We start from the raw sequence: 23754 nt of genomic DNA on the forward strand, positions 1-23754 counted from the left end.
CAGAGAGATGAAACGTGTTTGGCATTTTGCTGAAACTGCTACTAAAACAGCTACATTGCCCCCAAATATGTTTGTCTCACTTGGTGAGTAAACTGTTTCTAAAGTGTTTGAATTATCGTTAGCAGCGAAGGCTGGTTTAAGCTAGGTGTTATTGAGCATATCAGCTAGATGACAGACACATTGTTTAACACGCTAAAGTAATAATTAAGACTTTTAACGCACGTTAAACATTATTTTTGTGTTATTCATTATACTACTGTATATGTACCGTCTATGAAAGAAATATTAGAATCGTTTTAAGGGTTAGCGTGTAGCTTTTTTTTGAAGGGCAAAGCTATAATTGGATAATATCACTTACTTTCTCAATGTCCCACAATGCAACGCACTGCCAGAGAAAATCTCCGTCAGCATTTTTGTTGCCTTCTATACACACTTCGTATGATTGGGTGGCATCATAAGTGGGTCACACTACGTGGCTGGTTAGGGTTTGCTTCCCACTGCCATCTTTAAACTAGAGGATACAAAAATGTGGGTCAAGCATCTGGGAGCTTCCTGTGATTGGACAGGAAACCTGTCAACCGGGCAAAAACACCAAAACATTCACAGCATTGGTGCACAATTAATGTTGCATTGTGTGTATCCCATCAGCCCAGCACCAGAGGAAGGGACACCAAACATTTAAAAAGTAAAAAGTAAAAAAAGCATGTCTTTTTCAGGAGTTGGTGAAGGGCAGGCCAGAGGGAAAAGACCACTTAATAATGGATCTGGATTCATCAGGTGGCCAGAAACCCAACTCCAGTGGGATGCTCCATGTCTACTAGATGTGTAAGTTGCTAATTATTTTATGAATGCAGCTTTAAAAATGTGAACCTGTATGCCGGAGTCACTCACAGCATATTTAGATCTTTATTGTGTTCGCTATATTTTGTTTATTTTAATTGTGTGTGTGTGGGTGGGTGGGTGTAAATATGTAATATAAATGTATATATATGATATTATTATATTACATTTTATATATATAGATAGATAGATGCAGCATCCACCAGATGGCGCAAAAACACAAAAAACACCACTGACATCCATTCATTCTTTCTACATAACATGACATAACATGACATCTGATGGAAATACGCCAAACCTAGAAGGCTGCGATTCAGCACAGTCGGGCCTTTTGCACGAATCTCGTGTAACAAAAAAAAAAGTATCACTTGTTTTTGTAATCTGCGAACAGAATTTGCGTTTTGTTGTGTGAAGCTGATTTTTGCCAGTCGGTGTCGCTTCCTTCTGCTCCAAACTTTCACTTTAAGAAGGCGCGTCTGCGCTGCAGTGTAGTCTGTTTATTACAGTGCACATGGATACCGTAGTTGATCTCTGCATGGCACAGATCTAGACCTCCGCATCCCGGTGCGAGTCAATGCTGTGGAGCAGCTGATCCACGGAGTATATTTGCATTATTATCTGTGGCGGCAGCAGCTTCAGTGGAGGAAGAAGAAAAAGCAGCAGCAGCAGCGGGCTGCGCTCCTCGCCGAGACACGCAGCGAGCCGACGGGGGGGAAGGATCGGCGCGGATTGAGACAGGCAGACGGAGTGGTGGGCTCTGGACGAGACGAGACATGAACTAGGCACCGGGAGAGCCGTCAGAGGTGCACCACATTGGGACGCGAGTGGAATGGAGGCACCGCCGGGGACGAGCCGCTGTGAGCGCACCTTGGCCAGACGGGAATAACGCGAGCCGTGAAACGGTTCTGGGATGGCAGCATCCAGCAACTCCAGCCTCTCAGGTTCATCCGTGTCCTCCGGTAAGAGTTCACACAAGCCAGACTCAACCTAGACACCGAGGATCGGCTTTGTGCTATTAATACTAATAATAAGCTAATTATAATATTATTTGTGGGGACTTTATAATTTTGCTCGTCTTGACATATGCTTTTTTTTTAGGCATAACTGAACTTTTTTCATTATCTTGCATAAAGATATACCTCTAACATGCAGCAGGAAACGTGAAATCCCTCTTATTCCTCTATCTGCATCTCACACTGCTTGGTAAGCATTAAACAAACGTACTATTGAAGTAGCTTCCAATGGCTGCTGTGATTTAGGATTGATAGTAAGTGACACGCATCGCCATCTATTATAGCTCGGTTCAGTGCTGGAAACATTAGAGGGAAATGCCACCTTTCATGTGCAGAGGGATTGAGATGCAGTCGGGTTTGGATGTTATTAATCGAGTCCATAATTTCCTTATTTACTTTCCACTTGGCCGGCTGTGGATTATCTTTGGCCTGTGTAACCTGCCAATTTCCAAAAGGCAGCACCAGGCTGGGACATTTTCTACATTGTGAAAAACAAAAAAACCCAAAAACCCTAATATGCCATGCTCCAGTGACATCATAATGTTCACAGTGCGCACACAAGCTCCAATCAAGTCCCTTCGCATATAATGTGGTACACTTCAGTGAGTTGCACCTATTATATATTTTGTAAAAAAAAAAAAAAATTCAATTTCAGGATTGAATTTTCACAGAATGAGAACAGAAAGTGGGTTTGCAGCTGTTCAAACAAACCCAGAATGAATCAGCGGCTCCATGTTTGTCTCGGTGTGGATCCCATTCAGCATGGCTAAAGATCACTGCTCGTGTTTGCCAGGGTGTAAAGTACAAACTCCGCTATTGCAGCGCTGTTTGATGTGGAAGCCCCACCAAGAGACGTGCACATGAGAAAGTCAGCATGTGTGTCATGGGGAGGGAGGGGTTGTTTATAACACTCTGGTTTTTCACCACTATTTAACATTCAACTGTTAAAGTCTAGAAAATTAGTCACCATACTTTTTCTGCCTACAAGAACTTCAAAGTGCACGTCGCATGGCAAGGCTATAGTTTTATTACAGGGTGAGGACATTGTATAATACTGTTTGTTTTCCTTTCTTACTCTCTCTGCACCCCGACCACACCACACAGTCCCCATGTCTCTAGGTATTGCCCAATGGGAGGGGAGGCTCAGTCGTTTCCAGGCTGATATAGCCTGTGGCAACCGCGTGCTTCACAGAGCATTATCTCATGTGTGCGCTTCAGAAAGCAGTGGATTTACTGTTTGACCACTACTGCTTTAAGAGGAAAGTCTTTTTCCCTCTGTGGCATTGGAGGGTTGTCATTACTTTTCGGCTCTCAATATAATTATCAGAGGTTACAAGCTGCGCTGCTGCCAGGGATAGAGTGGTTGTCACAAGGGTATTATTATTTTCATGCGGAGCTCTTTGGCAGTCAGACGCAACATTTGAATAATCTTGTCTATGAGGCACATGACAAACGAAAAATGAATCTGCTCAGTTCCTGCTCCGTTTTTAGGTCGTCAGTTCTGGCTGCAAACAAAGTGCTCTTGGTGTAGTTATCTCAGCTGCTCGTGATGATAAGTCTGCTTCCTAATCTTGTTTGGAGGCTCTTTTCTTCGGGCCAGAGTCTAAATAACGTGAATCCAACTTGTGCCGCTGATGGCAGCTTTTTGTGCCGACTCATATTGATTTATGATTGTGGCAACGGTAATTATATTATGGGAGCAGACATTGATTTGTTTCCGTACTTCGAGCACATTATTGAAATGAAGGAACAATGTATATTATACACACACAGTCTATAAGTGCCGCCGTAATACACAGGTGCATAATAGTAGAGGCATCCAAAATGATTACGGCCAGTCATGAAAGGCAAACTGAAAGGATTGCAACACCGTTGCAGCATATGTGTTGCAATCTCTTCCTTTCCCTGGAAAGATATTTTCTGGCCAGTTGTCTAGTTCAGGGAGATTCCTACACATTCTTGGCACGGCTGGGCACTGAAGCATGTACTGTACCGGCAGCACACCATTTGCCAGACGGCTCCAGGAAATAAAGCTTTGAAAATAAATTGAGGGATAGAGCATGAAAGTATGCCTTGTGCTCCTGGCCTTAAATGACAAAATTGGTCAGGGAGGCAGAATCACAGCCATGTATTACAGCGAGGCTGTCTGCTCAACACGATCCTGCACATGTGCCCGGTAAACGCTGCACTTCACCTCAAAATCTTTCCACCACATCTATTTCTTGTCCTTACCAGTGGAAATCATGTCAGACTGGATTTGCGTCATGTTTCCTGACTGACTGAGATGATCTGCGTGTTTTACAACATCAGCGAGGGCTAAGTTGGTCCCCCAAGTATCAACTCTGGTTGAACATATCCCCCGGTAGTCAATGCGGTATTAATTACAACAGCAGACTCTCTCGGTGGCAGACTCCAGGCAGTGTCAGAACCAAATTACTAAAATTACACTTTTTCAACTCGCCTACAGTTATTGTTAACAGAAGAACACACACAGTTTCCCAGTATAGCACACAAACACACTGCAGAGAGCCACCATCATACCTGTCACATGATATCTGGTCAGCACTGAGGCAGTGTTGACATGCATGTTTTGGACCGGTGTAACACACAGATGGTCTCCCTGCTGCAGCTCTGCTGCATCCCACTGACACGATGCTGAGGGTCTGCATGTATCTGTGTCTGACTACACCTCAGTGTGTTGTTTTTGTATGTCATCTATTTTCTTTTTCTCTTTTAATTAAGGGGTGATTAAGTTATTATTTTAAATTCTCTTTTTGTCTCCAAGTCTGTCAAATGGCCAATCCAGATCGTACTTATCACATTTGCAGTTTCAGGGCCTTAAGAGAGCAATGTTTTGAAGTAATACATTAATCTGAACCCCTTAAGATAAAAATAGAAAAATGCAGGTTATTTGGAAAAGAAATGCTGGATCTACAAAGGTCTTGGCAGGTCGGGATCCTCCTCTGCGGATCAAGGCTTATCTTTTCTTATCCTTCCAGGGCGTCTAAGTATTGAAGATAGGAAAACAACAAGTAGGTACTAATAACATTCCAGGCATGAGTGTATATTGGGTCATCTAAATCATCCAGGCAGCCCAGTCCTTGAACAAGCCACCTTTTTCTGAGTGGCTCATTCAGCTCTAGCAGAGAGAGCAGAGAGAAATAAACGTAACTCGCACAGTGAAATTCTGGGGGGAAATATGTGGCTGTGGTGCAGCTCATTGTCAATCCATCATCAACACTAACTTGGTCATCATCATCATCATCATCATCATCATCATCATTGCTCAGTCAAGGTTACAGTAACAATGGCCATCAGGATCAGTGTCAGTAGAAGAGATGGGGATCACAAAGGATTTCATCGTTGCCAAAAAAGCCTGAAATGGAAAAAAAGATTAGAGATCCACCAAAAGAAAAGAAAAACGACCACAAACTCATTCAGACCGACGCCCCATGTAGACTGTGGTAACACGGGCCATAACACTGAAATCAACCCCACCTGGTCCAAAGGTTTCCCCCTTCCACGAGTGTGTGAACCCATCATGCTAATGAGCTGAGAGTGAAAACAGTGCGGTTGTAGGACGCTGGTTATTTAATCCTCTTGTTTCAGCTGTTAGGATGGATGGGTTTCCAGTAGCTTGTAATTACACAGCATAGAAGAAGTGGACGGCTGTGACAGCTGTGCAACAGAAAGTTAATGAGTTTACTGATGAACATTAAAGTCCCATCTCAAATTAATTAGTAACCAGGAGGAGAGGAGAGATGTTTCATCACGGTCTAGTCTAGCGTACATTTTCTTCTACTGGCAGAATATTATACATACTTGTATAATATTTTATTTATATATATAAATAAACATCTCAAATGCACATGAAGTGATACGATTTCTGTCTGTAGTGTTCAAAGAACATTTCACCATTAATTGTGTCGGATCTATTCTAACGTTTCTGTCTTTTAGATAGAGTATAAGCTCCTTTCTCTTTGACACAATCCAGGTTGCTGTATCTGGTATGTAGCATGACATCACCAAAGTAAATGACATATAATTTCATGATCAGCTATGTTACAATACATAGTTATCCATTACACTACTTCTGCTGGTATTTGTTGTTTTGTGGGTGTTTTACTGTCAGGCAGGGCCACAGCTGAACACGGAGCTTTTTAAAGGCAATATTCAACTATTTGTTGTGTCAACTTTAATCGTCTGCTGGGAGTTTTACTTGGACTTGATGTCATTCTAAGTGGGCAAATGAAACGACTCCACACAGGCGACTTTATATCTCCTCTGTTGACATCTGCCTTTTTTCACAGTGATATTGAACATGACTCCGCACAGATCATAAAAGGCTCTCAGCCTCAACTGTGCACTCATTATACCTCAGTACAACTTATTGTTTTATGTGCTGACGTTGACTTTTTTTTAGTTTTTTTAGACGTTATCTCGGGGAATAAGCGTCTTAGGCGAGCTTGGATCTTCATTCATCACATATTCTCTTTGTCACCAAAGCAAATACCCGTCGGTGATTATTTTATTGACTGGCCCTGACTAATGAGTAATGGAGGGCAACACAATTAGTATCTGTTTCTTTGGGTGGGAGAACCCTTTGGCTGCTGCAGAATTTTAAAAATTCCCCCTGATGCTCAGACACAAACTCTGAGCTGCTTGGAAATTCTATTTGATGTTTTTTTCCCTGTGTGCCTTAGCGCGTGCTCATGCTCGTGCTTGTGTGTGTGTTTGGTTGAGGATGGGTATGTACAGTGTAACCTAAAATATTTGTGTGTGCGTGTGCTGGCATCAGAATCGACCCCTAAGAGCCCCCTTTTTCTAGCCGAAGCTGCTGTCGAATTCCAGACTGAAATGCCATTCGTCATTAAAATGAATCGAATTGAAAAGTGAGTATTTGGCAGCCGACCAGATGAAATCACATTCTTTAAACAAGCCGCAGTGGAATAAATCTTTCAGACTGTTGCCAATGCAATACCCAGTGACAAAGCTTCAGCATTTGGACAATGCATTTTCCGAGGCAGCTTGGCCACACATCAGCAAACTGAGCCTGAAGCATATTTATTTGTATTTGAAGGCAGACATTCTGTGGAGGGCTTTAGACACAACATTTACCCTCAAAACATCCACTTCTCAGTCAAGCTGCTTTTTCATCATTTATCATTATTCAGCAGATGTTCATATGCACCTATCTTGTCTGCTGCGTAATTAAATCCTCTCTTTCCAAAAGCAACAGTGCTTTTATGATGACAAGCAGCGATGATGCGTTCGGTGTGTTTGATAATGTTGCACCCAGCCTCCAGTGGAGCTCCCGCTGCCGCCTGCAGAGAAACAGCATGAAGAAATGCTCTGATAGTCTGCTCTTTAAGTGCCGTCAGTTGAACAGAGAAATAAAGCACAAGAGCACACAGACTCGGCGATACAGGTTATAACATTGATGCCATTTTAAATGAGAACATTCAACAATTTTTGCTGCCTGTACGTCACCGACTTCCAACAAGTGCTTACTAGTCTTGACGCCCTCTCAAGTGGCTTTTCTTTCGTTCCCTCTGGCCAGAGGGGTGTGCCGTCGATCGGCTGATGAGTGCAAAGGAATGTTTTAAAATGAGCAACATGTATCTTCTGGACCAACATGAATCATTACTCAATTGATTCCTTCAGCGGCGGTGCTGGGCAGGTCTGATGAGAGAGATTAGACAAACCTCCGAGAGGAGATTAATCATTTATTAGCTATCTCGTGCATTTGGCATTTAGTGTCGTCGGCCCGTGCGTTAGCTAAAGACCAACATGTTTGATACTGTATGCCTGTCTCTCATGTGTGAACATGTAGGACATGCAGTGACATTTACATACAATACAGTTTCTTTTTTCCAAGGTCAAAACCAAGAATAGTTAAATATTATAAATGGCTTCAAATTATTACCCGTATATTATGGAGTTGCTATGGTGGGAGATGTGGTTAAAATCTTATTTATACAACTACAAATATGCTGCACAATTTATGTCATATTGAAGGCTAGGTATTTTATTACATTACATTTTTGACTCATTTAGAGACGCATTTTATTACAAGTCATTACTTCAGCCGTCAGGTAAATTATCAGTTGCTGCAGGGCCTTTACTTCATCACCTCTCTAACTCTTTTCATGCTCCTATAACAGCGCCTTCATATATTTCAGCAACGCGTTCACATAATCATAAATCAGCCACTTTGTTTTCGGGTTGTGAGATGTAAAGTGTATTTACTTACATTGATTCCGACGGCCGTGTTTGGACTCCTGTGTTTTTGGGACCTTGCCGACGGTCTAATATAGATTAGGTTTGACGTTTGGCGAAAGACGTGGACATCTGTATTGATCGTCCTCGAGTCGGAGTGTATCCACTGGTGCATCTCGAGAGGCAGCTGCACAGTGTGAATGAAGCCATATTCATAATTATAACGGAGAAATAACAACAGTGACATCACCACAACGAAGGACTTAGTCGGTCCACTGGGGAAGGGTCAGAAATTAAGACTTTAATGAGAAAACAGGCCATAGTTTATTAACGCTGCTGTGAGATAATAACAGAAACCTGCTTTGTTCTTGTCTTTCACAGACCCTGAGGATTACCAACCGCCCATATGGAAGTCCTACTGTGAGTGAATCACTCATTTTCTATGCTGATTAGCCATGTTTTTGGCTGACTTAACCTCACATTTATTTGTGATCCATCAGGTCTCCTATATTTGGAAGAATAAGGTTTTGTTGTACATTGTGCAATTAGATACACTGCAGGTTCCAAAAGGCTATACACACACATGCACAACAAAAGGCACACACACTCGCCTACACAACACACTCGCACAAATGCAAAGCAGTGGATTACTGATCTCGGAGTAAAATAGGTTACCATCACCCAGGGAAAATACGATTTTCTACCTGCAAAGAGGCTCAGCTGAAATAGGGTCTTCAGGACACCCACCTCATTTTACAATGTGTTTGCCGTGTGGGAGGAAATGGGTTGAATCCCCAGAATACGTGTGGTGCATTTGTGAAAGCAGAGCACAAATCATTTCAGCTGCATGCTGGGTAAGTCCTTTGCAGTGATTTCAGTTTTAACGATTACAATTTTTTCCCCGTCATTAAAGCTTTCGCTTCCGAATAATTTTGCAAATAATGCAGCGTTTCTGAAGTCTCACCATCTTCTCCCGACTCCTCCGGTCCTCTGCCGAGGTATTTTTAGAGCTCACTGTGTCACAGGAATGGCTCAAGTCCAAATCTTGCTGCTTGCCATAAGTCAGCCTGACCCAACATGAAACTTCCCAGTCGGGAGTCTTCCTTCCCCTGCCTGGAGAAGCTGTGGTGGTGAAGGCTTAGCTCAACCTCACACAGCGATTCCTTTGCTGTGGTACCGGACCGTTGTTAGGAATGAAGACGCTGTAGTCCCCAGTCTTCATCCACATGTCACCAGGTTATGGATCAGCCACGTGTATTGAAGTATACAACTTTTAGAGTCCAGCTTTGAAGTGCAGCATCGCCTGGACTTCTCCTGCTTTTAGATCCCTAATGTAATGCACTTATTCTGCAAGGCTTCCGAGGTGTTTGGGCGATTACCTCGACTGGCACAAATCCCTCAATTCCGTTTTCACTTTGCATCACTGATTTACTATAAGTCCTCCCCATACTTTAAGTCCATCTAATACAGAGGAGCGTGGATTTGCAGCATGTGTGTATTCAGAAGTGCAAGTATTTTCCAGTATTTGCTCATGAAGTAAATGTATTTATTCACTCAAATGAATCGCAGATGTGTGGCTCCTGTCTTTACTGCTTAGCCTTGCACAGACAAGCTAATGGCTCCTGTTGTACCTTGTAACCTTCGCACTGAGACCGAACCGCAGCCAGAAGCTCCACTGAAGGTTGTTAAGTGGACGTATTGTTTGATGTCCAGTGTCTGAAAGCTCTACTCCGTCATTTAGCTTCCAGTTATTTTGGTAATACAAAATGTATGTAATTACAACTTGCAATGAGCTGTGTACATAACTCAGAGGGGCAGAGGGCCTTAATTAACATCCATGCCTTTCTCTAACAGTGTACCAGCTACAGCAGGAAGCCCCGAGACCAAAGAGGACCACATGTCCTCAGGAGGTCAGTACGTCTGTAAATCTTGCCACACAAGGCTGCTGTATAGAGCTAAATTGACTGTTTTTATATATTTGTATCAACCATTTCATTGATAAAATCTGAATAATAATATGATAATAGCAAGTTATGTCCAATCTGTCCGTCTGAAGGAGAGAACTGCTTATCATCTGTTACGTAGCTGTCACATTTTAACCTGAAGGGTTTAGAGCAGAGATCTTCAACAGGGGGTCCGGGTCTCCAAAATGATTTGATCGCAAACTTTTTTTCTTCCAAAACTTAAAATGTCTAAAAATACACTTTGTAATAGGGGGTCCTTCCACTGTGTCACTTTCATCCAGGGGGTCCTTGGCCTGTAAACGTTGAAGACCTCTAGTTTAGAGGATCTTAAATTTCCTAAGATAGTACATTTGTATGATATCCACTTGCTTTGTCTGACACAGACAGTTGAAGCATCATATTAGCTGGATGTGATGTGTGGATGTGATGTCATCCCTCATCACATTTGAAGCACGCTAAGGTCTACAATTAAGTTTCAATGTTCATAATGTTCACCGAGTGCAGGCAGCGGGAACCCTTTCGATGGACAGCATAGACTTATTCCCTCAGCTCCGTTAATAAAGCTTAAGGAACAAGTGACGGTACTTGTTACTGCCCTCGCTGAGAGAACTGTCAGGCTTCTATTGTACAGCCTACCAGAAATGATGCGTGTCTCATCCTATTTTCAGTCTTGCCACGCTTTGATGAGCAAAGTGAAAGTTGTGGGCTGGCTATGTGAGATTAGCGGCTACCCGTTAATTCAAAGCACAAAATTATATTTGACATATTACCAAATCCACGATGATCATAACTGTGAGGTTTGAAAAGAGTCTTCACCGTCATTCGTAAAGGTGAATGAAAGTTTTTTTCTTTTGCCGTAGCCTTTAATTTGTAATGCAGACACACTACACACCCTGGCGTGACACAGTAACACACTAAATATTAATTCTTTGCAGCTGGCCATCTCTAACCAGCTGCTTTCTTGCACTGCCTCTAATTCGTCTCCACACTCTGTGATTTGGCTTTATGGTGTGGTAGCTGCGAATAGACGCGGGGGCACAGATGGAGATAATCTGTCCTGCGGTGTGGAGTCCTTTATCTTTCACACAGGCTGTAAGAACAATTCGCAAAGCCATTTAATTGAGTTTTTTCATATCGTATTGCTCCAGCCGATATGTCTTCTTGTGCTTTTACAGATGGAGAACAGGCCCAAATACTATGGCAGAGAGTGAGTGTGAATTCATTACTCTCGTGGTTTTTATGATATTGCCGCGTGTGGGGAATTTTGTCATTATTGCCTTGCATGAGATGTGGTTGGGGTTTAAGTGGGCGGATGTGTATTTTGTGTATGTATGTGTGTCTCTTCCCTATCTAGGAGCCTGAGCTTAACATACAAAATGTAAATCTGTGTATTTGAGGAGAGAACGACATTGGAGGATTTAAAAGATGTTTTTGTTTTTTTTACAGGTTTCATGGCATGATCCCTCGAGAATATGCAGATGAGCTTCTGGCGGGATCAGAGGGTGCTTACCTCATCAGGGAGAGCCAGAGACAGCCAGGGACACACACCTTGGCCTTAAGGTACCAACACCATCAGTATGCAGTAGAGAATCCCCTGAAAGGTCATCAGCAGCCCAGTCCTCCCCTGGCTCCACCTTCTTTACCTCTGATGTACCGACGCCGTCTCTGCTCATCTTTACTCCCTCTGTCTCCATGTGTCTTCATCCAGGTTTGGGCATCAGACCCTCAACTACAGACTGTTCTATGACGGGAAGCACTTTGTCGGGGAGAAGAGGTTCGAGTCGGTCCATGACCTTGTGACGGACGCTCTCATCACTCTCTACATTGAGACCAAGGCGGCGGAGTACATCGCCAAAATGACCACCAACCCCATCTACGAGCACCTCGGTTACACGTCGTTGCTCAAAGACAAGATGGTGCACAGGCTGAGTCGTGGACGCACAGAACCACGCAGGGTCACCTTCCAGAGGGATGAGAGGGTGAGTCTGACGGCTGATTGTGGGGAGTGTACTCTACTATTGTGTGCACTGTGGGTGGTCTGGAGTTGAGAGGCTGTTTGAAAACAGTTAAGCATCGACGTAGTTGAAGTGTCCTTGAGCAAGATGCTGTTGAACCTTCTCTCCATCTAGAGCTGAAACCATAAGGCACTGCATTAAATTGAATCTTGTCTGCTTTTATACCATTTTGAAGGATTAGTTTGACATTCTGGGAACAAGGTTAATTTTGTTTCTTATAGTTAGGCGAGTAAATTGATCGTCTAATATTTGTAGCGTAAAAATGAAGCTACCACCAGCAGCCGGTTATCTTAACTTGTTTTACTGGAAACAGGAAACATCTTGTCTGCTTCTGTCCAACAGATAACATAATATATATACCAGCACCTTTAGGGATCACCAGTTAACCTGTTATGTGTAATTTGTTCAATCTGTACTAAAACCATGGTCAAAAAGCAGCATACTGGGGTGTTAGGGCAGGTTTGGTGCCAGACTCTTTCATGGAGTTTCATTGTCACCATGAGGTGTTCAGGTATGAGGTATCAATGTTCTCCTCTTATTTATGAAAGAGAATTAGCTTATTTTCCAAAGTGTCAAACTGTTGCTTTAAATGTAGTATCTTTGAGTTTTGGTCTGTTGATTGGACAAAGCAAACAAACAGATCTAACCTTGGCTTCAGGTAAAACTGTGACCGTCTTTTTATACTATTATCTGAGTCTAACTGGTGAATCAGTCAACAACAGAAAAACAATCAATAGATTAATGGGAATAATTGCCTGCAGCTCTATCACTACCGTCCTCTGTAAGAAAACCCTGCTAAAAACACAACTTCCACATTATTTCATTGTAAACATGAGTATAGTTGTTCCAAAGTACTCCGTATACAATATAAAATACACATTTTATTGAAACCAAAACTTGAAGCTTGTTATTCTATTTTCTAGAAAGTTAAAGAAAATCATAATAAACCACATCCTTTATTATTTTATAATCGCCTGCTTTTCTTAAGCAATACAAAAATAAACGTCTTCATCATCTCAGTACGTAAATGATCTGGTATTTCCCTCGGTCCTGTGACAACACCGTGTAATACCACGACTTTGATCTACTTCCATGCTGCTGAACATTTCCAGTAGGATGAGAGTGCTACTGAGAGGACACTTTGTCCTGTGAATGAGACGTACATTATCCCGTAGCCCCTGGGTGTGTTCACTGCTGCCACGCTTTGTCGCATCCTCTGAAAGGTAATGATGACCAAGGGGACTGGGACTGGGACTTTGCTCAGCCTGCCACGCATATCAGACACACTTATCTTGGGTGAGACAAATTGCACATTGTATTCATTGGCATTAAAGTCTGTGAATGATTCATCAATGAGGAAGGAGGAATGTCTGTTTTCTTACTGGAGAAGAATTCCTAACTATCCCTCCACTAGGTGGCAGTCTTGACTAGTTTCCGCCTCCCTTTCTGGTTTATGGTCAGTAAGAGTCAAACCCGGCTCTTTTTATTAAACAAATACTAATGTTTTCTTCTTCAGAGATTGGGTGATTACTTCTGTCTAGTGTTGTGTCTGCCCTGGAGCATCAGCTGTACTATTGATATCATCAGTCTCCAGTTGGGCCTCTGTAGCTTGAAACATAAGCCATTAATGTTGCATTTTCTTTTTACCTCATTGGTCCTCAAGTGTCCTGAGGCGCACAGTCTAACCTGTGTTTACTTAACACACTGCTTTATTGAACAGTATCCAGCTCTGTTGCACTCAGGTTGATTTGCAGCTATAATGTTTGAAAATTGGTGGACTGCAGCCTCCAATTAACCTCCACTTGGCCAGTAAATCTGGAGCGCGTCAGTTTTGTCAGGAGCTTTTTGTAAAACTGACATCGTACTCCCTGCCAAGTTCTGTACATGAGGATCAGAGTCAGAGGCGGCTGTGATGATGGCAGGCTTTGTCGGGCAGCGTTTGAAACCCACCTGCCAGTCAAGGGAGGAAAACGTTTTCTGTCTGCTTGAATATTATGTGCCCAAGAAGCAGAGACCCGGCCTGACGGCTCGAACATGTGGTTGCTTTTTGAACTTGGTGTTTACCAGTTACACAGCCACACCCTGAGGCCTTACAGCCACAGTGGCTTCACTGTACCGTCAACATTCACATGCATTGACTCGGTGTGAAGGTGATACCACCATATTGCTGTGACTGCACATTCTTGTGTAATTGAAATTGGGGGGGTTAATTTACTCGACCTGTAGATCAACCTCCTCCTGCATTTACTTCTCTTTGCATGTGCAACAATTTCCTCAGAGGCCAAGAGCTCCTCCACATTCCTCCTGATACTGGTTTAATCTCAGTGGGGCTGCTTTGACAGGCTGGTTTGCTCGCATGCCCTGAAAAGATTTCCAATTTTTTTTTTTCGTGTGTGTTTCAGGATAATTACCTGTTCTCTCCAAAGAGCTATAAAAATGCAAAAGCATCCATTTCCATGTTTTAGTTTTAAAATGTTAAAACGCTCCTCACACCACATTGTAAGTGCACACTTCCAGACTTTTAGAAGTGGTTATATTTTTATTTCAGCTGCAAGAAAATATTTCAATCTCCCTGATGTGTGTTCCTACTGAAGACAAGAGTGTCCATTTCTTCCATTTTTTAAAATAATGGCCGATCTCTTTGAATGCTCAGACCCGTCACAGTACGTCTATTTTTCTTTTTGTCAGAGATGTTGTTAGGGCCGTTTTGTCGGGGATGTGGGTAGTTGTATCCTGTTGTCACACCGTGTCAGGGCCCACTGTGCCATTTTCCCATGATTCCAAGGACTCGGGCACAACAGAGTCCGCTCAGCTGTGCTCCCACAAAAGCCCTGCAGGAATAAAAGAGGCAAGCCAGTGAAAAGAAAGCAGAGCCTGTGTGTGACCACCTTTTGTGTCCTTTCTTCCAAGCTCTTCTTTAAGAGACAAGAAGCCATCTGCCTGCAGACAAAGCCCTCGTCCTCCCTCCCTCCAACCTCGCCAGGCTAAAATATCTCAGAGTGGTATATTCCTTGTCTGTCCCCTCAGACTTGTGTGTGGAGCCGAATTGCATTGTATGGTATGTGTAGGTCTTTTCAAGGAATGTCAGCCAGAATGACAAATATCTTCACCTGTCCTGTCACTCCTGTTAGCCATTAGCCGGTTAGCGGTTGCCTCCAGACGCCAGAGACAAAAAGAATTAGCTTGTACACGAAAAGGCCCACAGCATATTTTTTTGTTGCTTTGCTACTGTGTCTGTAAGCTGCCAATCCTTTAATTTTATCTCTGCTTTGCAGTGGCCCTTTGGGTCTTGTGTACTCCCCTTCACCACTCTGCTTTTGCTCCAGCTCTTACAAATCCTGTGCTTACTGACTTTATGACCTCTTAATAAAATCAGTTCAACCCTATTTTTTTTCATGCCTCCCCGTGTTCATGCTTAGCTGCTCTGTGAAATAGCTCTTTGACAAAAAATCGTCCAGATGTTAATTTGACATCTAGTTTGCTTTCAGCGTTCCTTGATTAATTAGAAAACCCAAAAGCCTTCTGGTGCCGTTTACTGGTTGTTTACAAGCAGAGCTAATGGGGACAAATGCAGCATGAATATAGCAACAGCCCCCTACTGCCAAAAAACTACGTGGCTGCAAATGAGCCTGCTGTGAGATTTTCCTTGGATTTGGGCACTGTGGGATTATTCCCTGTGTAAGGATTATTGCAGTAATCCCTCCCAATCCCAGTTGATGGTCTGGCCCTGCTGGTCCTTCGAGACGAATGATTGTGATTGGCAGGAGCGGTCTGCAGTCGGAGTGTCTGGAAGATCCCGTCTGGATGGCAGTGCGGGGAATTCCACCAGCCGACTGACATAGCCAGAGGTCAAGATCTGTTTGAATTACGAGAACAAACCTCAGCTCTGTCAGACCGGAGAGTCTTTGCTCAATCTTTGAGCAGCACACTGACCCGTTTTGGAGACCCACCGCTGACTGAGAGCTGGCAGTTGAGTATTATCTCCAGTTAAGTGGAGTGGAGTGTGTCCGGAAGGCAGCGTGCTAATGGGAGTGTGCTCTGTGCTATAAAGGGGGCGTCTGCACTATTGATCCTGCCTTACAGAGCTGTTGAGCTGTGTGAAGCGGTCCTGACAGCACCCGACCGCCCTCGCTCTCAACCTCCTGGCCCCTCCCTATCAGAGACCCTGTTCTAGCTCTCTTTCCTTTCTGGGCGTGTGAAAGAGGGCCATTGTGTGAGGCACACTCCTGCCCTCAGGCCGCCCACTACCGACCCCGTTCGCTCTGCTCCTCTCGCTCACTGCTGCCACTGGATTCAGACCAGATGCAGAGTCCACCCCGTGTTGACTGTCATCGGTCGCCCTCCTGGGTCAGAGTGGAGTGAAGGGTAGCTGCCGCCTCTGCGCTGGGTTATTGCGGGCAGCGCCAGCTGCACAGCACCCACGTCTCGCCTCCGCATCTCTCCCAAGAAGAGATGGAGGGTTTGTGGGAACCCGACCAGGCGAGCATGGAGGCTGAAGAAAACCGAGGAGGGGAGCTGATTACCCACAAGACTAAAAGACAGGAGAGGAAGCGTCAGGAGCTGCTGGCTTTGGCTCTGGGAGTCAAACTGGGGAGCAAGGGAACATTTCTGTGGAAGCCTATTAAGCTGTTGGCCTCCTGTCCACAGATCTCCTCACCTCTGGTGCGACGGAGTGCCTTGAAAGAAACACCAGAGAAGCAGTGCTTCTATGAGAAGATACACAACTTCAAGGTAAGCAGGGTTTTGTTAAACATGAATTTTCTATTAGCTCTCGTGTTTTTTTGCAGTGGTAATGTAATTCCTGTTTGCTTGTCCCATCAAAGTGTGTGCTGCCGTTTTTGACGAGAACACATGCAGCTGACATCCATATGCACTGAGGGGAACTAATGGATACACTGTACCACAGCCCATTAGCAGAGCACATTGATGATTAGCATTGATTTTAAAGATCCCTTTTGTTTTAGGCTGCTGATTTTGAGAAAACCGATATTGAGTTGAAATATATTGTAGAGGCTTCCACTGTCAGGGAGATTAAGTGCAGAGTGCATTGTGGAAAGCAGGATGGAGTTATGCTTCTTTAAATATACAAAGAAGAATTTAGGGATACTTTGCCTATGGGTGCCTCAACATTCTTGTAATTGTATCCTGGGTTTCAGTTAACAGGCAGTTTATAATGCCCCTCAGCTTTCTGTATACTCCCCTTTGAAAAAGAACAAAACCCATCCACTCACCACCTGCCGTATGCCTCCTTCACTCATCGGCCTACTGCTACCTATTCAGTACTGATGAAGGTGTGTGTGGTAGCGTGTATTGTATCTGTGTTTTTAGGGTGCATAGTGGGTGTACATCTGTTATTTTGACTTGCAGGCTTGCCTCTGTCTCTGCCTGCATGTATCCGATTGCCCAGGAGCAGATGCTAGACACATTATAGTAAATCCTTTAATCTGGCTTGTATATACAAATGCTGTCATTTGGCGAGGGGTCCCATCCACTGTAGCTCGGGATCACAAAGTAATCTTTGTCCAGCACATCAAAGGGGAGCTTCTCCAGTTTAGACTGGACATAAGTGACTTGTAATATGTGGTGTGTGTGTGTGTGTTTTGTGTGTGTTTAACCATGTCTTACACAAAACCCCAGGTACACACCTTCCGTGGGCCACACTGGTGCGAGTACTGTGCCAACTTCATGTGGGGGCTCATCGCCCAGGGTGTCCGCTGCTCAGGTAACTACACGCCAACGTCAAAGCTGCGTTACACATCTTCCATAAAGAATGTCTTGGGTTACACAAGTAGTGTATGATCTGTGGCAAACTCCGTCTGTCACGGATGTTTCAGATGCATTCCCATTTTTAAACGGCGGTTCGATTATGTCCCTTTATATGGTTGTTTTTCCTGTTGTATCTGTGACAAACACGTTGAGATCCTCCTGTCAGTGACTCATCAAAGCACATTCTTGAGACACAAACATTTATATGATCACAGCTAGAACTCCTATCACCCTTTTTTGACCACAGCCAGCTGAAAGGCAATTAGATGATTTTACACGCTATTTTCGAATTCCCTTATAACTGGTTACTGTGCGAAGAAATGCCATGTGATGCAGTATGCCGACAGCATTCGTACCCAAGTGTAAATTGTGCTTCTCCGTCAATGGAAATCACTAAAAATACAGTGTTTTAATGATGATACAAATGGAGGTCAACCACAGGTCAAATGCACTGGGATCGTTGACCAAATATAGCAGCAGATTGATTGCATAGGAGATTTCAGTGGAGTTTCCAAGGCCTCCGTGGTCACAAGACTCATTCACTGCACAAAATAGTCATGAAACTGATGCGCACATCAGTGGACCGAAACAGAGTGTTTGTTGTTGAGACATTTGCCACACTGATAAGCTAGAGGCGACCGCTGGTATCATCAGACACCTCATGTGCTATTTGAATCAGGAGAGACTTCTTTGTCCTCTCTCTCTCTCACACTTCCTTTCTAGACTCTCTTTTTCTTATCTCCTGCTACACACCGACTGAGAGTACCTCAATCAGCAGACCAGCGTTGGCGTTGGCTCCGTCAAAAACCTTCCATCCTAGCTCTACCGCCACACAAGCATGATGCGCTTCATGTCATTAAAACCACAACATAACGCCCGCCCATCACTGATCGCTGCTTGGCGCGCGGTGCACGGACAGCGTGCGACAGTGCAGTTCATCACCGACTCTGGGAAAACCTTTTCAAACTGCTGTCTTTAAAGCCTGCTGTGATGTTGTGTTATAATCAGTCTGAGGCTAATCTGGACCTCCTATTCCTTTGTTTTTCTCCCCCCTCGTCTAGATTGTGGGCTGAATGTACACAAACAGTGCTCCAAACTGGTTCCCAGCGACTGCCAGCCGGACCTGCGCAGGATTAAGAAAGTGTTCAGCTGTGACCTCACCACGCTCGTCAAAGCTCACAACACGACGCGGCCCATGGTGGTGGACATGTGTATTCGCGAGATAGAGCTGAGAGGTAGACTGCAGTTAATCGGTCGCCACATGAAAACACACCAGTCACTTAAGAGAAAGGAAAGCTGAATATAAAGTTTGATCAGTAAATGCTTAGTTCATTAATACAGATTTTATTAAGATTAAACTACAGATTAATCTGTAGTTTTTTTAGAGTAGATGCCAGCATTTCCTACTGCACATGTGTTATGCCTGTGGTTCTGAATGGGAGGAAGGGAGAGTGACGAGGGGAAAAAGAGAAGAACATTTGTTTCTTCTGTTGCAGGTATGAAATCTGAAGGTCTCTACCGAGTGTCTGGCTTCTCAGAGCACATAGAGGATGTGAGGCTCTCCTTCGACAGAGGTGTGTTGACATCAGATTCATTTCGTTGCCGAGGTTTCAGTTTAAGTGTTTGCATTTTTAAATGAGAAGCTTTTTCCTTCCAGCTGCATTACTGTGAAATAGCACTCTCTGTTATTCTGTGACATGCAGGAGAATATTAAGCCTTTTAGAATTGTACCCGACTACAAATTCACACATCGGTCATATATTTGTATTTTTCAGATGGTGAAAAGGCTGATATCAGTGCCAGTGCCTATGCAGATATCAACATCATCGCTGGTGCTTTGAAGCTCTACTTGAGAGACCTTCCCATCCCAGTTATTACGTTTGACTTGTACTCCAAATTTATTCAAGCTGCAAGTAAGAGCTCCTCCACTCTGGGCTATTCCATGACATCGCTGTGTTACCGGCACCCTGCAGGGCTCTGATTTTAAATCATGTTTATCATTTAATGTAGAAATTCCTAATGCTGAAACCAGACTGGAGGCCATCCACGAGACTTTGCTGCAACTCCCCCCAGCCCACTACGAGACCCTACGTTACCTGATGGCTCACCTCAAGAGGTTAATGCACACACACGCAAGCACGTGCAATGCATTTGTTGAAAATGAGGGGATTGTGGAATAAGGCCAGTTTTTTAATGTTTTTTTGTGTTTTGCCTGATTCTACTCTCCTTGTGTTGTGTCTTCTTGTTTTAAAAGGGTGACGCTGTTCGAAAAGGACAATTTTATGAATTCTGAGAACCTGGGGATTGTCTACGGTCCAACGCTTATGCAGCCGCCGGAGCAGAATGCCTTGACAACCCTGAATGACATGAGGCAGCAGAAATTAGTGGTGCAGCTTATGATAGAGCATGAAGATGTGTTATTTTGAGGACCGAGGCATACAGGCCTCACAGCAGAAACGAAGGACATTTATTTATTCTGTCATAGAGGAAATTCAAGCCACCTTGATTCTAATGAAGTTTCAGAATAGTTTGTAATCCAATTGAACTCGCATGACCGTTTTAGTTGAGGTTGGTTTAGTGTCGACATTGTCTTGTTACTGTACGTTTTGGGGTGTCATACCCAGCCAAGACCATCATTTTTATATTGGGAATGGATCCAGGATTTTTTAACAACCTACAGTGCTATTCTCTCCTCTTTAAATTTGAAGACTGTCCCTACCTGGTGTAGACTCAGTCATGATGACAGCGCTGTGTGAGACCGGCCCCCCGGCAGGCCGTCAATCAGTGCTGGTGTTGTCTCAACCAAGCCTGGCAGCAGCCGCAGCCTGGTTAACGTTCCCACATTACGTGTGTGCATATTGTGGTTTTAGTGGGAACTCCGTTTCAAATTTAATTGTAGATAATAAAAAAAAATCAGATCATGTAATGATCAATCTTTTATTTGTGTGTACTAAAACAAATGAGATCTGAGACAATTGGGCGCTCATGAAGCACTTTTTTGCAACAAGTGTAAAGATTTATTTTGTAAAGATGTTTATTTTTGTCTTTTACTCTGCATCCTGTTCTTTTGTCACAATAATATATGATGTTTGTTGAATTGATGTCAAAATGGATAACGAGAGAAAAGAGGAGAGGCCGTTTGTGGATGTACCTTTCTCATTAGCGATGTACATGTACTCGGTGTTATGGTGAAGAATACACGGGTGGATTAAATACTGCTCATTTGAACTTGCATGAAATATTGCAGACTTATTGTAAAGCTCTTTCCAGCTTTATAGTATTCCTGTTTACATGCTCTAATTTGGAATATGTTCATCTGATCTGGGCTTTTTCTTTGTATCCAAGTAACATCGTTTGGTGCAGCCGTAGTCGCCTTCACTTCACTGTGCCATAGAAGTGAACAGTCCTGCTACAGCTGTGTCCAGCAGGTTTCTTTCAATGTGTTTCAGTAAATCCTTTCTACAAATCCATTGCATCAAAATGTATTTTTGTGACTGTTGCAATTAAAAATGTAATTTATCAAATGTTGATTTATTAAAAGGAGAGAGAACTACAGTTTAAAAACGTGACCTGTTTTACTTTCTCACACTCACTTGATTTCTATTTAACATAATCCGACCACAGTGGGATAGCTGCTGAGAAGAGGTTCAGTGAGAAGAAAGGCCCGGCTCTTCGTCACTGATGATTGCTTGTAGCCTGAAGCACAGTATGTGAATCACCAGGTATGTAGTTAACAACTTATTTTGACAGCTATATCCATACCAGGAATTTTAAGTAGAAGAGCTTATCTAATATTCAATCTCTGTCTTGCCATATTACCCTCCCACTCCTCCAGTTTTATGTACAGGTATGTGTATGTATGTATATGTGCGTGTGTATGTATGTGTGTATATATATATATATATATATATATATATATATATATATATATATATATGAGAAATCTAGAAAAGGAGAGAGAGACCCCTTATGATACACAGTATCTGTTTGGAGATTTGTAAATGATACCAAAGGCTCAGACAAGAGTGCCCTCTAGTGATGAATGAAGACACACACAGCGTCATCCAGCATCACATACACTGCACACACGTTCAGTTTTCAGTACATTTAATGTAATAATAATAATAATAATAATAATAAATAAGTAAACAAAGTTAAATTCAAAAACCTTTATTTGATGAAGGAAATGTCAATACTGAGCCTAAATCCATCTGTGGTGAGATGGTCAGTGCAGAATGGAGGTATAAATTAATTATGGATCTCATTTTCCATAAAATGTTCGACTGCATTGTGAAAAGAAGCGAGCACAGTAACTTAATCCCAATATCTAAAGTCATGGCACCCTTTTGGAGGAGACGTGGAACATGCACAGTCCTTTAGAGCTCATCGTGTTGGTAGGTGAATTCCCTCACAGATATAAAACCGTCTTTATCTTCGTCCTCGTTTTTGAAGATGTCCTCGACCATCACTTCATGATGCGTGTCATTAGACGAGTATCCATGTTTCTCAAATTCTTTCTTCAGGTACACTCTCACCTGTAGTGCAGACAGAATGATAATATCATAGCAACAAAGATGTATGTGTATATAAACATATAAATAAATGTAAAAGAATTTCACACCTCCTCTCTGCAGAGCTTCCAGTCATCATTAATATCCATCTCCCGGAAAGACTCGTGCGACCGGGGACCATTTCGGATCTCCATGAGCTCAATGTCAAAAATGAGGGTGCTGCCTGGAGGGATCTTGCCTGTAAACAAAAACAATGTTATGTACATGAAGCAGGGGTGTGGGACTGGGGTCGGAAGAGGACCGAGTATGCAAGGCTCTCCTGTGAGGAGATGCTACAATGAAAAGCTGTGGATGGGATGAGGGTTCAGAATGTTGTGTTGAAAAGAAGGTTCAGGTTATGACGTGATACAGGAAGATTTTTGTGTGTAACTAATAGTCTGTTACCTTTTCCTTCCTTGCCATATGCCAGAGATGAAGGGACGGTCAGTTTCCTGCGCTCTCCTGTGCACATGTCCTTCAGACCCTTATCCCATCCCTTGAGCACCTCTCGAATCCCAAGAGTGAACCATACTGGGTTTGAATCCCCATGTTTGCGGCTGTCAAGAGTCACAAAGATCCATCACAGTTTTCTTTGAGAAAGAAAAGTCCAGTACACACAGGATTGAAAAAGGGTTGAACGGCAGCACTAAGGACAGTCCAATGGTTAATGCACAAGGACAATATTATTATTAATAATAATAATACAAATAATTTATAAAGCACTTTTAAAATCAAAGTAATAAAGTGCTTGGTTGAACAGTATTAAAACATTTCTGAACTTTAGGCAAATAAAATCAAGCAAATAACCAAATAAGACAGACTGAAAATAAAACAGTGTGCCAAAAGTAATTGTAGGCGTTTACGAAAGGATCATTTAGATAAGTGATTTTAAATGGTACATTATATTTAAGTGTTGGGCTGCAGCATAGTGTAGTACATTAGACACATTGATTTTTACAGCTATAACAGTGATTTCCCTGCACAAGTAGCGGAACAAAGTTGCACAGCAATACATGTAGCATTAGTAGAGTTTCTTGCAACAAATTACCTGGAATAAAATAGGGTGCCATTGCTCGCCAAGAATCCCTCGTGATGAACAAGAAGCATGTCCCCGTATTTGGACTTACGGTAACACATGAAGGGTTTATGTATAACTTCAATTTTGACTTCTGGCTCGGGCAGCTTCCCCCCGGTGACAAACACAAACAGTGAAGGCAAAATCGAACAAATAGTAAAAATAATCATTTTTGCTAGCTCAACAAAAATTACACAAAGAAGACCCCGAATTTAAGTCTTTTCACAAAATGCAGTACCTAAAATAAATACATGGCAGGAATGCCAACTACGTGGCAGCCAAGTTGGATGAAGGCGTCCACTGTTCAGGGGT

The 23754-nt window shown here is 43.0% G+C and overlaps 2 protein-coding genes across 2 annotated transcripts in view; one reads left to right on the forward strand and one right to left on the reverse strand.

The window, feature by feature from the left end:
- The window catches only part of chn2 (chimerin 2), a 129018-nt gene extending 107655 nt beyond the window's left edge, over positions 1-21363 (forward strand). Inside the window, exons 2-14 of the mRNA XM_084026627.1 lie at positions 1589-1799; positions 8454-8492; positions 9927-9982; positions 11212-11243; positions 11483-11596; positions 11745-12015; positions 16699-16782; positions 17689-17773; positions 18879-19052; positions 19314-19391; positions 19593-19730; positions 19828-19933; positions 20072-21363. Coding sequence (XP_083882753.1) covers positions 1751-1799; positions 8454-8492; positions 9927-9982; positions 11212-11243; positions 11483-11596; positions 11745-12015; positions 16699-16782; positions 17689-17773; positions 18879-19052; positions 19314-19391; positions 19593-19730; positions 19828-19933; positions 20072-20243 — 1398 coding nt within the window. The 5' untranslated portion in view covers positions 1589-1750 and the 3' untranslated portion in view covers positions 20244-21363. The remainder of the gene's footprint in view (positions 1-1588; positions 1800-8453; positions 8493-9926; positions 9983-11211; positions 11244-11482; positions 11597-11744; positions 12016-16698; positions 16783-17688; positions 17774-18878; positions 19053-19313; positions 19392-19592; positions 19731-19827; positions 19934-20071) is intronic.
- A 631-nt stretch (positions 21364-21994) lies between these two features.
- fkbp14 (FKBP prolyl isomerase 14) lies at positions 21995-23720 on the reverse strand. Its single transcript, XM_084026717.1, has 4 exons — positions 23416-23720; positions 22773-22924; positions 22439-22566; positions 21995-22352 (listed from the first exon to the last, which is right to left on the reverse strand). Exons 1-4 carry the CDS (start codon positions 23610-23612, stop codon positions 22194-22196), a joined length of 636 nt encoding a protein of 211 aa, XP_083882843.1. The 5' UTR covers positions 23613-23720; the 3' UTR covers positions 21995-22193.
- Between the last annotated feature and the right edge of the window lie 34 nt (positions 23721-23754).

This window comes from Eutrigla gurnardus (genome assembly GCF_963514095.1).
Source record: "Eutrigla gurnardus genome assembly, chromosome: 14".
Classification (NCBI taxonomy): domain Eukaryota; kingdom Metazoa; phylum Chordata; class Actinopteri; order Perciformes; family Triglidae; genus Eutrigla; species Eutrigla gurnardus.

Coding starts and splice junctions, on each gene's coding strand:
- fkbp14 (XM_084026717.1), bottom strand. CDS start 23,612: ATGATTATTTTTACTATTTGTTCGATTTTGCCTTCACTGTTTGTGTTT. Junction 22,925..23,415: donor GGCACCCTATTTTATTCCAG/GTAATTTGTTGC, acceptor GACTCTTGACAG/CCGCAAACATGGGGATTCAA. Junction 22,353..22,438: donor GGAAGCTCTGCAGAGAGGAG/GTGTGAAATTCT, acceptor TCTGCACTACAG/GTGAGAGTGTACCTGAAGAA.